At 40.5% G+C, this 15170-nt stretch overlaps 1 protein-coding gene across 1 annotated transcript in view; it reads right to left on the reverse strand.

The window, feature by feature from the left end:
* Nucleotides 1–2948: 2948 nt before the first annotated feature.
* The window catches only part of DNAH5 (dynein axonemal heavy chain 5), a 236785-nt gene continuing 224563 nt past the window's right edge, over nt 2949–15170 (reverse strand). The window contains exons 77-79 of the mRNA XM_064479570.1: nt 12981–13133; nt 12334–12565; nt 2949–4762 (exon numbers count right to left, since the gene is read on the reverse strand). Coding sequence (XP_064335640.1) covers nt 4611–4762; nt 12334–12565; nt 12981–13133 — 537 coding nt within the window. The 3' untranslated portion in view covers nt 2949–4610. The remainder of the gene's footprint in view (nt 4763–12333; nt 12566–12980; nt 13134–15170) is intronic.

Below are 15170 nucleotides of genomic sequence, written 5' to 3' on the forward strand. Positions count from 1 at the left end.
GGAACCAATTAAGCCTGTCTATAAATCCAGAGCCTTGGGAAACGGAATGGAGTCCTAAATCAAAAAAGGGACAAAGGAGGCGCAGGAAAAATACTCACGAGGCAAATCTACACAGCGGCTTCACGGTGTTACTAAGGGAGGAGCCGACAGGACGTCCAGAAAACCTCAGATTAAAGCCTATAAGGCATTGAAATTACATTATTAGATCGTAATACTGTTGGCATTTCATAATGAAAACTTCGAAATCCAGGGGATAAGCTATTTTTTAAAGGCTCATTTGAGGACTTTGGGGGAGATCACTCATTCATCATCTTGATCTGCTAGAGTGATTGCTAATCATCGAATGCTCACAGGGTCTGAGGAAAAGAAATCCTGACTCTTTCTTATCCACCATCTCACCCAGCTCAGGGTACCTCCTTCCATCCTTCAGTTTCCATTCTTCCCGCTTAGTCACTCTGTTTTCATTTCTTCTCATGCAAATAAAAGGAGAGCGTAGGATTCAACCTGTAATCACTGTCTCTCTGAGTGCTTGGTTTTACAGTTTTCCAAGCTGAGGAACTCAACCATTAAAGCCCCCCCGGGGTGCAGATGGGGCAAGCAATGCGTTCTGCTCTTGCGATGATAAGATTCGCTGTGTTCAAAGCGCATCACTGAATGAGGTCCCCATTTAGGACAGATGAAACCTGTTTGTGGATTCACAGTGTCTTAGCCAAATCACAGAGCTGATTCTACAGCTGACCTTGAATTCTCCTCTATCCTTCACTGATGATATTTGTGGACACTTAATATATATACATGTTGGATTCAGCAGACAGTAGTCAATTAACAAGAAGGTATAAACTTTAAAAATTGCTAGAACTCAACACTAGAAAAATCACAAGCTAAAACTCCCAGATCTTTTGTTTGGTTGTTTGTTTGTTTGTTTGGTTTCACCCGATCTACAAGACCATATTGTGAGTATAAGTTTATCATTTGTTTTCCATTAAGAGGCATTATTTTGACGTGCTGATGGGGAGCTACTCATCAACAGTAATCAGTTGCACAATATAATTTTTAAAAATCACTTCTAAAACTTGCCTTGTGCTGCAGCTTTGTCACCAAGGGGAAATCGTGTCTTTAAGAGGAAATGGCTCGTTCATATATTTAGTAATTTTTACAATTACTTAAAATTTTTGTGTTGTGAAAATTTTATAAACTACGTTATCAGGATGCATTAACATGTCAGTGTTTTAAAATGTCACGTCTTTGAACAAAAATTTATCATTGATAAACACATTGCTGACACTACGTTTTGTTTAAACTGGAGAATCCTGCAAGCTATGTAATTATAACATTTATGATTTGTCTCATCGTGCCTCTTAATGCTGAATAAATTATTTACAAGATTTTTCCATTGTTGATAGCATTTAACACGAAGAGGTACTTTTCGCTCCAGTGACTTAGAAACACACGATTTCCATCAGCCACTATTCTGTAGTGGGCAGCAGTCAGTACAAGGTTTGCAATATCGTTTAGAAAGCAGCCGTCCTCAAGTCCTGCACTCCAAGCTGGTTTCCGGTCCACTCCTCCGTCAGGCACCACGCATACCTCCTCCCTTCAGGCAGCAAGTAGTGAGTCCCCAGTGCTTGTGAGTCTGAGATCTCTCCCCTTCTCCTTTAGATCTAAATGTAGACATCACCTTCACAGAGCTGTCTTTCCTTATGGCCCAGTCAAATTAGGTCTCTGCAGGGAAAGAGCATCCTTGGTAGAGATACGGCTCAGCAAGACCTGGGCACTGGCTCTGCTGCTCCCCCTGATGGGGGCATGGCCTCGCTGACGCGGAGTCGGTTTGATGTTTGCCAACATCCCCCTAAAGCGAAGCTCAGAGAAGACTGTAGGAAGTTGCTGTGGAATGGTGATGTAAACCCCAAGCATAAAAGGACAGTTCTAATGTGTCAAAAGATGGTCTTTTGTGCCTCAATTTGGAAGGACTTTACTTGCGCAGAGAGGGTCACCAGCCGCTGTGAGCTGCACAGGGGAATCAGAGGACCAGGGAAAGCCAGGCAAAGAGGCACAGTGGCTGCCTCAGCTCAGGGTAGCTCCTCACGGCTGTTACGTTCTGTGGCCTTAGTTAAAAATAAATGGGGACACGTAGTATGGCTTCTACCTGCTAATCTGTGATCCCCAAATAGCTGTCATCTCCCTGGTTCCTCTCACTCGTGGCATGCAGTGTGTTTCTTTATAGCACTTAACTCCCGATCTTTGTATCTTTTTCTGTGTATCACCCACGCGTGTCAGGTTATCCAACTATAAACTGAGATCATATAAAATTATGTGCCTGAATAACTGCTTATTTTCTGTGTCTAGTCGTCTTCCGTGATTCCATGAAATCAGGGGACTGTGACTTTTTTTTCCCACCATCATTCCGTCAGCACACCAGAATGCCTGACCCACAGGAGGTGCAAAGTTTAAAATGAATCAGGATGGAGACAGAGGAAAGAGACTGCTCTATCACCCTGCAGTGGCATCAAGACCCTCACTGTAGTCTTCTCCATGTTCAAGGCAGCCAGCGACTCTCTCCATCACCCAGAAGATTCAACTGATTCGTCCTCCCTCGGTCCCTGATTCAGAAGAAAGCTGAGCACCCTTCAGCGGGGGGTGGGGAGCTGGGGAGAGGGAGGTGGAGGCGAACTTGAAGGGGCCTCACTGGCTCCCCGATGCCTCAGTGACCTTCCTTGCTGAATGAGTTCCTAAAAATTTCCAGCTGTTTTCATGGTATTCTTTTCCACTCTGGGTCTCCAAAACATACATAAATACTAACGGAGTGTAACTATCACAAAATTACATGAATTATACAATTTGCAAGTTATTTGAGTGTAAAAAAAAAAAATCCAATTTTGAAAGCTTATTTCTGGATGCTCAATGACACTCAGCCCCATTGCACAGAAACAGCAATTACAATTCAGACATCCATGAACAACTTTTTATTAATCTTCATTATTTTTACATTTTCATTATTTATTCTTCAAAATAAAATGATTATTTTGACCGCAATTCACACAAATCAACTGATATATTAATTCAGACACAAAGCAGCTGCTCAAATGAAAACAGCATTATCCAAGATGGGTAGGTGTCCCATGGATCATCCAGACTTAATTCTCATCATAATTAGCATAAAATGAAACCTGCCAAAGAGCAAACCCTCCTGCAAGGTACCCACACCAGTCTCCCTGTAACCCTTCCTTCTTATAAAACCCTTTATCACCAGAAATACGAAGTTACGTGGAGCTGAAGTTAACCAAACACCTGGAAGCCACAATTCTAAGTCAATACTGACCAAGTTTCCTAGTCAAGGGGTTCTAGATGAAACAGTTTATAATTTATAACCAGAATTTAAAATACAAATATATGAAAAGTTTCTTCAACAGTGTTTTCTTAATTAATCAAAGGCCACGTGAAGTTCCCACCCACCATCCAGATTTATTCTTCCCCTTTTTTCCTCCCAATCATTATATTTTTTCAAGTCAATGGAAACTTTTACCATTTAATCATACCTGTTTTTATTTTCCCTTGTTATCTTCTCATCTTTGTCCACACCAAATACGTCTTACAGGGATCACCACAGCACGTGAGCTAGTCTGTGAACGGCATCGTTCACATAGCAGTATGTGCTCACCATTTCCACGTTATGAAATCTTCACTATCATTTTTCGTGGCTGCCTAATATTGTCTAACTTCCTTAATTACAGACTTATTTTTGAACTTACAGGGCATTTATATTTTTCCCATTATTAAATGCATTTTTATATATAATTGTGGTCAGTCTTTTAAATTGTCTTCTTGGTCTAGATTTCCAGGAGAGAAAATGAGGATCAAAGCATGTCAACATTTTTCTGGTTCATTCTGTGCTTGGTTATTGAATCATTTCACAGAAAGGATGGGTCGGTTCACATTGCTCTAAGACCTCACTGCAATTCACTTTCAGATTTATTTTTATTACAAGAAATATCAGTTAGTATCTCATTATTCATTATCAGGGGGCTGAGCACTATTCTATTTGTTTATTCTATAAGATTATATGGTTGCCTATTCATCTATTCACATTTTTAACTCAACCTTCTATTTCCTTCCATTTTTTAAAAGGTCTGTTTAATTGGCTGTTTGAGCCATAAAAACAAATCTCTTACCTGACCTAAATGCAAAAGGCAATAGAAGCAAAATCAGCACAAACGTGTCGTGTTACCTTAGAGAACCAGCCTTTCAGCAGAACCACATTAACAGAAGAATAATCCCTTCAAGGGAAGGACCATCTGCTTAACCTAGTCAGTCTTTGGAGTTGAAGGAGGAAGAAAATGTATTACTGCGGACTTGAAGGCCACGCTTTATTAGAAAGTTGTAAATTTTACTTCTAAATCACCAAATAAACTTTTTCAAACACACAGTCATTGGTCATGAGTGATGAAACAGGCTAAATGTAACTAAGCGTCCAACTACGGAGTAAAAGGAAAACCAATGTAGCTCATTCATTGCACAGTCAATCTGATTTACACGTTGTCCAGCACTCACAGAAGAACCAAGGCGATGATGCTTTGGAGCCTCCATTTATCGGGTGAGGGCCACGCTCCACGTTACTTGACATCACAGAGAAGGGCAACCCCACGGAGCACCCAGTGTTCAGGGACCTGGGTCGTCCTGAGGTCCACAGCAGCGATGTAATTCAGGTCTGTTCGGACTGGCTTCTTGTAGATGGGGCAGGAGTACAACCGAGGATCTCTTACAGCTACAAAAAATTCATTTAAAAAAAGCTTTGTGAATTTCTAATTTAAGCAGCCCCAAACAGAGCACATGCAGAGCCAAATTTGTGCAAGCTGAAGGTCATTCCCAAGAGAGATGGGCTTCGTAGAATGAGGGAAACTCTTCCCGAGGTCAGGTAATCCCAGACACACCACACATTTCCAGTGGGTGTGACAAGACACCCAGGTGTCCTCAGGTTTACCCTACTCACCTTTGGCCCCATGTGCTTGACAGTATGACTTCCCATTGCTTCCTCACTCTGCTTTCCACCTGTCAACTCAACTCTCCCCCTCCACCCTCTCTCTTGTACTTCCCCACCGTATCTTGTGCTCACACGCCCTCTCTATTTTTCCCTTATGGCTTGCCTTTGGCACAAGGTACCTGTTCCTTTTAATCAGACATCCAACACCAGTTAACTATTATTTCACTATTATTCTGACTTCAAAATCCTGCCTTCAACCCTCTGTGCCACAGTTCAAACCACATCTGAAATCCCAGGACAAAGATGCTCCCCACCCCTACCAGGTATTATGAGTTCTCCACGCATGCAGAGGAATAAAAATGACTGAGAAGCAGAGAGTCATGGCACAGCTCAGCTCTCTAAGACTCAATCTGCCTGTTAGATGAAATAGATGGAGTCCCCAAAGTCACATACACAATGAAAGACAATCTGTGCATCCATCCTTCAGATATCCTCTCTAATACATTCTCTCCAGCCTTGGAAACCCCATGTCGAGGACAAATGCAAGTCTTGTAGGGCCTCAAACTTACACAGTTTGAGGAAGGGACTTCTTCCCAAAAACAGAGTGCAGTTTGCAAACACAAAATAAGCTTTGGAAGGAGGCTCTGCACTGAGTTGGAGTTCAAGCTTCACCAGCTTCTTGTTAAATCCACTCTACCCATGGTCGTTTATTTGCACATCTCAGAACATCCATCTCAGGAAGCAGTATATTATCTCCTCTTCTCTCCCAGACTATAAATTATTTCAGAACAAAAGTTATGTCTGCACTCATCCATGCTCTCCTCTGGAAGGCCAGTACTATAAATGACCCTCACATAACTATTGAGACAAAAACACATTTAACTAAGTGGGCACTGTGACAGGAAAACAGTAACTTTCTAAGTGCAATATTAATATATTAATGATACTGGATTTATTTCCCAAAACTAGCTTGCTCAATAATTTAGCTTTTCCTAATACATTACAAAAGCAAGGCACTATCAGAAGTTACAGTCTCAGTTTTTGACCCATGTGTTTTTATACCCCCACTATAAATTTAATTAATTTTATTGGAAGAAAGCAAACATTTGAATATGATAACATTATACAAAAGTTTTGATATAAAATAAATATTCTAAAGCTCTGATTCTTAACCAGGTGGAATTTTTACCCCAGGGGATATTTGCCCGTATCTAGAGACGTTTTTGGTTATCACACCTGGGAAGGTACCACTGGCATCAGTAGGTAGAAGCCATGGATGCTGCTAACATCCTGTGATGCACAGGACGGCAAGAGTTATCTGGACCAAAAATGTCAATAACACCAAGGTTGGGAATCCGTCTTCTAAAACAAAGTCACAGATATTTCATAGTACTTTAAAACTATGTATTTGCTTAATCCCTTGAAATTTATCATTAGAAACCATCTAAATTAATGTAACACCTAATTTTTAAGTCTAGGCAAATTTTTTAATTACTATGAGAATATCATTAGTAATAATAATTATGCAAATATATGAAAATTCTGATTAAATAAGTCAATGACAGAGAATTTATGGAGTGCAGTTAATACTAACCATATTAACTGATACATTTAAACCCTTTAATCCTAGGATCTGAACATATAACAAATATTTAACTAATTGTTCTTCAATGCACGTTTGACGAACAGTCATTTTTTAAATCTTGAAGCAAGCCATTAGAGTCTTACTTTTGAATCAAAGGATAATTTTAATAATTGCGCCTTGGGAAGTATCTGATTCCTTGGTTTTAATCTCTAAAGAAAGATAGAGTTGGAAAAAATAACATTCTTTTCAATAAGTAGGTTAAAAAAAGCAATTCTCTGAAATATTTATCCAATTTTATTGATTTTTAATTGCTTCAGAACGGAATGCGCCCACACCACGCCACAGCATGCAGCAACCTCCTGCAGCAGGATTAGAAACCACTACAAATATAATTTCATAGCGGAAGTGTTGACAAATACTAAAAAGCCACAGAAACAGATCATCTGAAACCATTACCCCTGGTTAGACAAATAACTTTAAAGACAAAAGTAAACATGCTAGGTAGGAAGAACAAATCAACTAAACAGGTTTAAAGCTGTAGGGCCCCCGAGAGAAGAGGCTGTCTAAACTGGTGAGCTATCTGCTTTAAGAGGCTGAGGTTCCTAAAAAAACACCTCGAGGAAATTCCATTTTCTGACTATGTAACTTCCCTCTCCAGCCTACATTTTTCATCCACATGTCAGTGTTATCATTACATCATATATTTCTCCCAATATCCAAAATAATCAAGTTACATACAGATCCCCTTTATGGTCTTTAAACCATCCCTTTATTTAACCGCTTTTTTGCTAGTAACATTGAAGTTATTAAATAGCGCACGCTTACATGTGATATTTCTTTTAGTCCTTCAACATGCATGTGCATTATCATATTAGTAGTAATAATAAAATTATTTATTGTATGCTAATTACGTGCTAGACATTGTTCAGTTTAATTCTCTCAACAACCCAATGAGATGGGTATCGTGATTAAATCCATTTTACAGATGAGGAAACTGGAAGAACACAAGGAGGTGGGTTACTTAGCCAGGGTTGCAGAGCTGTAGGGGATGAGTCACACCTGCCCAGAATGGGTCCAGAGCTTCTGCTCTTAATCTCAGCAACATTTGGGACGTACTATGGGTATGTGCCTCTGTGTCTTTGCAGAAAGACGTAACATGAACTGGAGAAACCTAGATGACTGACTTGTGGCACAGCTGAGACCCCTTCAAAGCCACGTGATTAACTGCTAGGGTGATAAAGCCAGGAGAGCACCCCAGATGCCCAGGCTCCTAGCTCACAGCCTTTTATCGGAGCCCATGTGCCTCCCTAGCGGGCAGGGAGTAACCGTCTTTAACCTGCAGCATGGAGGAGGAAGCCATCGGGAGCAACAGCCCTCACCCACACAGGGCAGAGGCCTTTACTGTGTCTACTTCACCATGTACCTGAGAAAAATAAATCCATGACTCCAAAATGTGAAGGAGCTGTCCTCATTTTCAATTTAGCCTTTATTTTCAAGCTTGTCCCTAAACGCATAGTCCTGAGTCGAACACTACCACGGGAACTCCCAGCCGCCTGCATTGATCCCACAGCAGACAAAGGTGATTCAGGAATCATAGGCAAAGTACACAATGTCTCTAAACCCTAATTTCCCCACCTGCAAAATAGGCATGCTATATCTTACAGATTTGTTGTAAAGATTAAGTAAGTTAAAACATATGAATGCCTGACATAGTATACTGCCTAGAATGCAGTAGATACCCGAGATGTGTTAGATTTCTCCTCTCTCTCTCACTATACACACAAACTCACACACACGTGCACATGTGCACAGACCACTTACCTTTTCACTGAAACAAACTGCCCAGACTCAGGTTCCCCATGACTTTGTTAACAGAGTTCCAGGTTTACAAACTCAAAGTGGATGAAATGCTGTGGGGCTCAGGAGTCAGGAGATCTCCAGCCCCAGGTCACTGCACCAAGCTATTCCCACTCCCAGCCCCACATCTGCACAGTGCTGGCTTAGGGTGGGTCACAGGGCATTCTTAGAAACATCTTTTCTCCTGCAGGAAATAGTCTCATTAGCTGTCGGGACCCTGAGATCCTTCTCATCCTACTTGGCAACCAGAGGTACATTTAAGTCTTGCTTTGTTCCCCTAAACGTTCTAATCACTGGCTTCCCATCACATGGGCTACAGCGCTGTAAAGTTATTTAGAAGCATCACTCTCTCCATAGACTAAATCTGTAAGGAGACGTATCTTTCCTACAGCTGCCTCTTCCTCTTCCTTTGAGAACACAGGGTCTAGAGTAGGTGGCTTTACCCTCTTGGAGAATTTCGTACTATTTGGGTGACTCTCCATGACAACCTAACAAGAAGCATAAATAAAATAAACATTTGGGGATATATCACTCAATTTTTTAGAGCTGAAATAAATATCTAGACTTCCTTTTGAAAACAAATAAACCAGTCCTGTGTGTAAAATTCAACAGTGAATTATTTAAACTGAAATTGCCCTTCACCTTAATGCAAAAAACAATTCACTGTAAGAATTTTAATTTTAAAACACTGTAACTTTGGAGAGTCCTTTAGTTGATAACATTGTATCTCTTTCTCTCAATTAGAGCCCTATTTAATCATAAAAGTTGAATGAAAATTAAATTTACAGGATGCAAAGAGCAATGGAATGTTAGTTTTCCGTCACTAAAACACCTGCTCCAACCACAAAGCTATTTGGCAAAAAGTTTCCACCAACTTCTATTGAAACCAAAAAATGAATAAAGAACTATAGTTTTTCTTTACTTTCTTTTCAGCACTTTGAAATTAGTAGGCCCTTTTTCCTTCATGTATTTTTACTTCCTCCCTCACCTGCAGCTAATGAGCATCACTGCTGACTAATGCCCAGCAGGGTAAGAACAGTTCATCCATAAAAATCTGTCCTTATATAATAAAGGATGGCCTCTATTATAAAATTGTTATGTTACTCCTACCATGCTGAGATGCTCAAAGCCATATAGCCATGGATTTTAACAATTTAGTCACAAGAAATTAAAAAACAAAATAAAACATCTAACTGAACGTGAGAAAGATTTTTCTTTTGCTTTATAAGGGAAACATTTCTGCAACAATGTTGACTAGATGCAACAAAATCTCTAAAATATTACTTTTGGCTAAAAGAACACTTGATTATTATTTCTATAAAATAATCCCTTCCCTGGGACTTCACACCACCCTGGGGACTAATAAACATGAAGCCACAGGCTGCTTGCTTGCCTAAGCCCAGGCAGACACTGGGATCCTTTCAGACTCAACTGGGCGTGTAAGGAGGGACACCTTGTACCAAGAAGGATGCTGACCATCCTCACATCTCTCTTCTGATGCTGAGCTCCCTTCATGGGCCCCCCTTCCTTGCACACCATCTTTCTGTTCCTCAAGCACAGCATATCCACTGCTACCTCTTGCCTCCACACCCTTGCCTTTGCTCCTGGATGTTAGTTCGACGTGCGGTGTTCTCTCTGAACTCCTGAATTCTCTCACTCCCTGGAACACCACGGGTGTGTGTTCTTTACAGAAACAAAAACTACGTGAAATTGGTATGTCCATTTACAATCTAGCCTGTTTACACTATTTGTGGGACTTATGTATCGATAGTCCCATGAAATCTGAATTTCCAACTGCTCCTAGGGGAAATGTAGGGTCAGGTTCCGGTGAGTGGTTGGTCACAGAATTCCTACCAACCCATCAATACATAACCTTGCTGTATGTGTGTTTCTGTTTAAAGACACCTTTTTAATATGCACTGTTGATTCATTAACACTGAAGTCAAGGCCAACAGCACTGTAACTCATGCCTGAACAAAGCTTGTCTAACCCTTGTCTTCCCTCCATAGGGCACATCACCACCTCTTGAGCTTAGGAACAGTAGACAGCCCTTCAGGACTACACTTGGGGGGCATTTTGAACAATGAAAAGTAGGAAAATGTGAAAAACATGGCACTAAATAGACCACGACAAGGACTCTTGTATACAGTCTGAGCTGAAACTAAAAGACAGAGCACAGGCTGGCTCAGCCTTAGCCGGGAGCACACATGTTGGGAGGCCCAGACTGTTTGCTGCTTTGTCCATGTCCGTGAATGACCATGAAAGTGCCACAAACATCGATCTAGGACTACAAATAGATTTTAGCTTGTGGGCGAATTCATAAATACAAACTCCTTGAGTAAAAAGGATTGACTACTTTTGCTTCCTTTTTTGGCTACCCTTCCCTCTTTGTGCTCCATGCAAACAGGGGTCCTGCCTGGCCTTTTCTCATTGCTGCATCCCCAGAAACAGAGTCGCGTGTGTCAGATGGTCATTACCAGACAAATGTTCATTGGATGACCTAGTGAGCTGAAGCTAGTTCCCTCCTCCAAGGAAAGTCTGACTCTAATGCCCCATCATGCCCATTCTTCTCCTCCAAAGAACATCACAGAGGCAGTCGCCACCAGCCTCCTAGGCCTGGTTATGCTCTTCTTCTAAATGTCCTAAGCATTCTGAGAGCATCTTTATCACAACAGGTATCATATTCTATTTAAATTGTTCATTTACTTATCAGTTTCCCTCACTAGACTGTGAGTTCTTTGTGGGCATGACCTGGTTCACAATTACCTTTGTCTCTTACACCTAAGGTTGTGGTTGATACATATTAGGCATCCAGCAAATATTTGCTTAAAAAATAAATACCCAAAGTTTATAAACTCTCTCCCCTTGACACGTGTTTACAAATGTGACATTTATCTAAGGGATGGAGATATTAAAAGCTATCTCTTAAAGAAATATTATTTTAGCCCTTGTTTAAAGAAAAATATTTTGTGCTTCTCTTGTAAAATTAGTACTTCCTTGGGATACACTGTCATGGACACCTCTTGAGTTGATGGCTTAGGGCGACCATCTCACTATGTATATGCATATCAAATTATCATGTTGTACACCTTAAGTGTATGCGATTTTTCTTTAAAAAGAAAAGTAAATACATTTTTTTTAAAATGAAATGAACAGAGAATCTTCTCATGTGCTGAACAGTGGTTACTGCGGAGGAGTTGTTAGCTGAGCGAAATGCAAACAACGAAAGCCTCTAGAAAACATCAAACCAACAATGGAAAATAGTTTAAAAATTTCTAAGTTTGTTGAATAGAGCTTTGATAACTTTGTCAAAGTATTCTGCTTTGACATGTGTACTTCACAGAAGCGTTATCACATTCACAGGTTATAACGCGAACCCAGCATTTTACCATTGGCTCCTGGGTGAAGCTGAATGCCCCTGAATTCAATCTGGATTTCATAACCTGGCTTAAATCTCCAAGCCATTGGAGCCACTCACCTCCAGCAGCCCTGTGCAGTGCTGCCTGGAAAGCCTTCTTTCCACCACTTGCCATCTTCATCACATCCATCCTTCCAAGCCCATCCAGGCCCAACTGCCCCTGATGACTTGATCCCACTGTTACCTCACCCTCCTTTCTCACCACTCACTAGCTAACTGGTTTCTTGTCTCATCAGCTAACACTTCATGAATATCCATATATATTTCATCTGCTTTATTAGATAGGCAAGAACTATCTAGAACCAGTGCCTCTCAGTAGCACTCAAGAAAGGCCCTCGTGGTCAGTAGGTACTCAGTAAACACAGGCATGAATGTGAAGCCAGTTGATAAAACAGTATAATCCTTATCACATGATAACAAAAGTAACAAGATCCTGTGTTTATAATGTCACCCAACCTGATAATATGAACCATCCCTGAACACAAGATCACTTACTGTTGTTTTCGGCATAAATCCTTATGACGGGCATTAACTCAAAGAGAACTTTTGGTTTGGACTCAGTGAGTTTCATGTTTCTTTTGTCCCAGCCAGCACCTTCAAGATACAAGCCGTAGACGTAGACACCCTCTGTGGGAGGGGCAGAAATGTCATCCTTCATCCACTTGGTGACTTCGTTGCAAAGCACCATATTGTCCAGGGCCCAGCCTTTGTTGGCTCGAGTTATTTCCTACTCAGGGCAAGAGCAAAGCAAAGGATTAAACCAGCGACTAGAGGTTTGTCTTAATAGAAGGAGCATAACTGTGATGACAGTGCAGCCCCAAATTATCTGAATTCAAAGGAAATAGGATAGTATTTTTAAAGTTTTAAAAGATTCTCTCATAAGCAATACCCATGTCCTAATTTAATCACTTGTACTTTTAAAAGAAATATCAAATCAAATATAAAAAGAACAAATATTTTGAAATCCAAGCTAGCAGCCTGAGAACAAGTTGCTGGATTAACATTCAGGACAAAGTAACTGCTGATAACAAAAAGAGACGATCATTCTCTGCCTTGTTATACTCTTTAAAACCACAATAAAAGAAGAAAGCCTTGTAGAGGCAAATTATAGTAACGCAACAGGTGCAAATCAGAGCTATTACCTGTCGCATTGCAGTCAAAAATCCCTGGGGGTTGAAAAAGCCTGTCATCCAGAAGCAGTGGGGTCGGCCGTTGAAAACCCAAGAGGTGAACTGGCTGTTTCTTTCTATAAGTTCAGTAAACCAGAAACCCAATGTACTTGAAACCCAAGACACCTGAAATGCATACGTTGAAACAGTGGATTAAGACAGGTTTAATTCTGCTGTGTAATTGGCTTATGTTCACAGAATGAAAAAAAAAGATGAAATATCAGTTTCACTCTTAGAATTCAGAAGCCCCTAGGACATCAATTTCCCCTGGGTTCTGACATTTAAATTTTCAAATTTTTCTTCGTCCTTAATGATATGAAGATATGATAGAATAGCTAATCACCCCGTGACTACCAGATCAAGCTAACTCGGCACACTGTTCAAGACAGCTGAGGTCAACAGACTCACCCTCCACATACGAATACAGTCATGACCGATTCTGCTGTAAAGCAATTAGAACCCTTAATGGAATTAAATTTAACAGGTTTCAACTATTTTTTTCCTTAGGCTACATTTTCAATAGACACATCATAAAACAGGATTTCTATTTACATAAATGTGTTCATGGCCTCATCAGCACTTTAAAATATATTCTGCGAGTGGTAAGTTGCAGAAGCCTTTCTCCACTTATCATTTTTAATGAGGAAAACACCAATTATTTTCTGAAGTTTTTGTCCCTTACCATGCACTTTTATTTCCCCTGATGCAGGACTAGAAATAGAAACACAGGTCTCTTTACCACCAACAAATTAGCTGCATTCATTGCCTGTAACATTCTGCCTGAATTCATATGTGGAATTCTATTTTTGGCACAGACGTATCATTAATTCTATCAATAGCCACGCTGGTAGGTATCTCTAAATCGTATTTTATACCGTGTTATTGTAACTGCAATATTTTATGTGTGAATAAAAGTAGGGATCAATCTGGATAGATAAACTGCTTGAATTTCAGATATCTAAAGAACTCTCTTTCAAGAGACACTGAAATTCTCAAAGACTGATAATAAATTGAGTAGAATAAAAACCTGTAATAAAAAGATCTTAATTTAAAAATGAGACAACTCATTCTATCATAACTTTAGAGACATGTTAACTGAAAGAGATGTTTATACATTTGATCTGAGGGCACAGGGAAGCATTCATGAGAGGACGTCTCCTGGCAAGGACCCCTGTTCCAAGGTCTCTGGGTGTTGACCACGCTGGGTGAGCCGGTTGAGTGGGGAGAGAACCTGCAATGGCCAGTAACCAGGTAGGTTCCTTCTCTATCATTGGCAATGAGAAGAGTTAATTCATATTAAAAAAAATAATAATAATAAAAATAAAGAAAGAAAGGAAAGAAAAAACCCTCTGGCTTTGGCAATAAATTTTTTGAAGGTGAGAAGAGAAAGGCGTCTGGTCAAAGCTGATTCTGAGTTTCTAAGCTGTGTGACTAGAGGGATGGACGATGGTGTGTCAAATAATTTGGAGAAGACAGTGGGAGAGCATTCCCCAGTTACTATAGCTGCCGTCAGGACCCACTGCCGTGGAATCTGCCAGAGCTCTGGGCGAGGCATCAGAATCTCAGCACTAAGGGAGTCTCTTCTGAGAGACTATCAGTTCTAACCCCATCCTGTCTCCCTTTCCCATCTACCTGAGTAACTTCCAGAAGATTCCAGTCACCCCAGGACCCAATCTCATCTCTATATGCCGCCATCCACGGATAAATCTGAGCCCTCCCACCCTCCCAAGTCTTTCCACTGGACACTCAGCATCCTCAGTGCCGTGATCAGGAAGCTCCTCTGCAAGGACACTCAGGTACTCGTTTTTCTTTTCCAAGTAGAAAATTATGTCCTAATGCCACACCTGTCATTTAGCACAATTACCAACACATAATCAGTAAGCATGCTATCAAGTTATTATTGTGTTATCTTGAGAGATACACACTCACATATTTACAGACAGAGCAAGGAAAAATGTTTCTCTTTGGTATGACTTTTGATATATGTGTGTGTCTAGGAATATTCCCTTCTATACCACTAACATCATAAGCTTTAAGTCCTTGAGCTTGGGTTACAATTCTGATTGTTTGACTTCTTAGGTGTGTGATCTGGGGAAAAGATTTAACTTCTCCCAAACTCAGGTTCCTCATCTGCAAAATGAGAGTACTAAATTGCAAGATTTA

Source organism: Camelus dromedarius, chromosome 3 (genome assembly GCF_036321535.1).
Source record: "Camelus dromedarius isolate mCamDro1 chromosome 3, mCamDro1.pat, whole genome shotgun sequence".
Classification (NCBI taxonomy): domain Eukaryota; kingdom Metazoa; phylum Chordata; class Mammalia; order Artiodactyla; family Camelidae; genus Camelus; species Camelus dromedarius.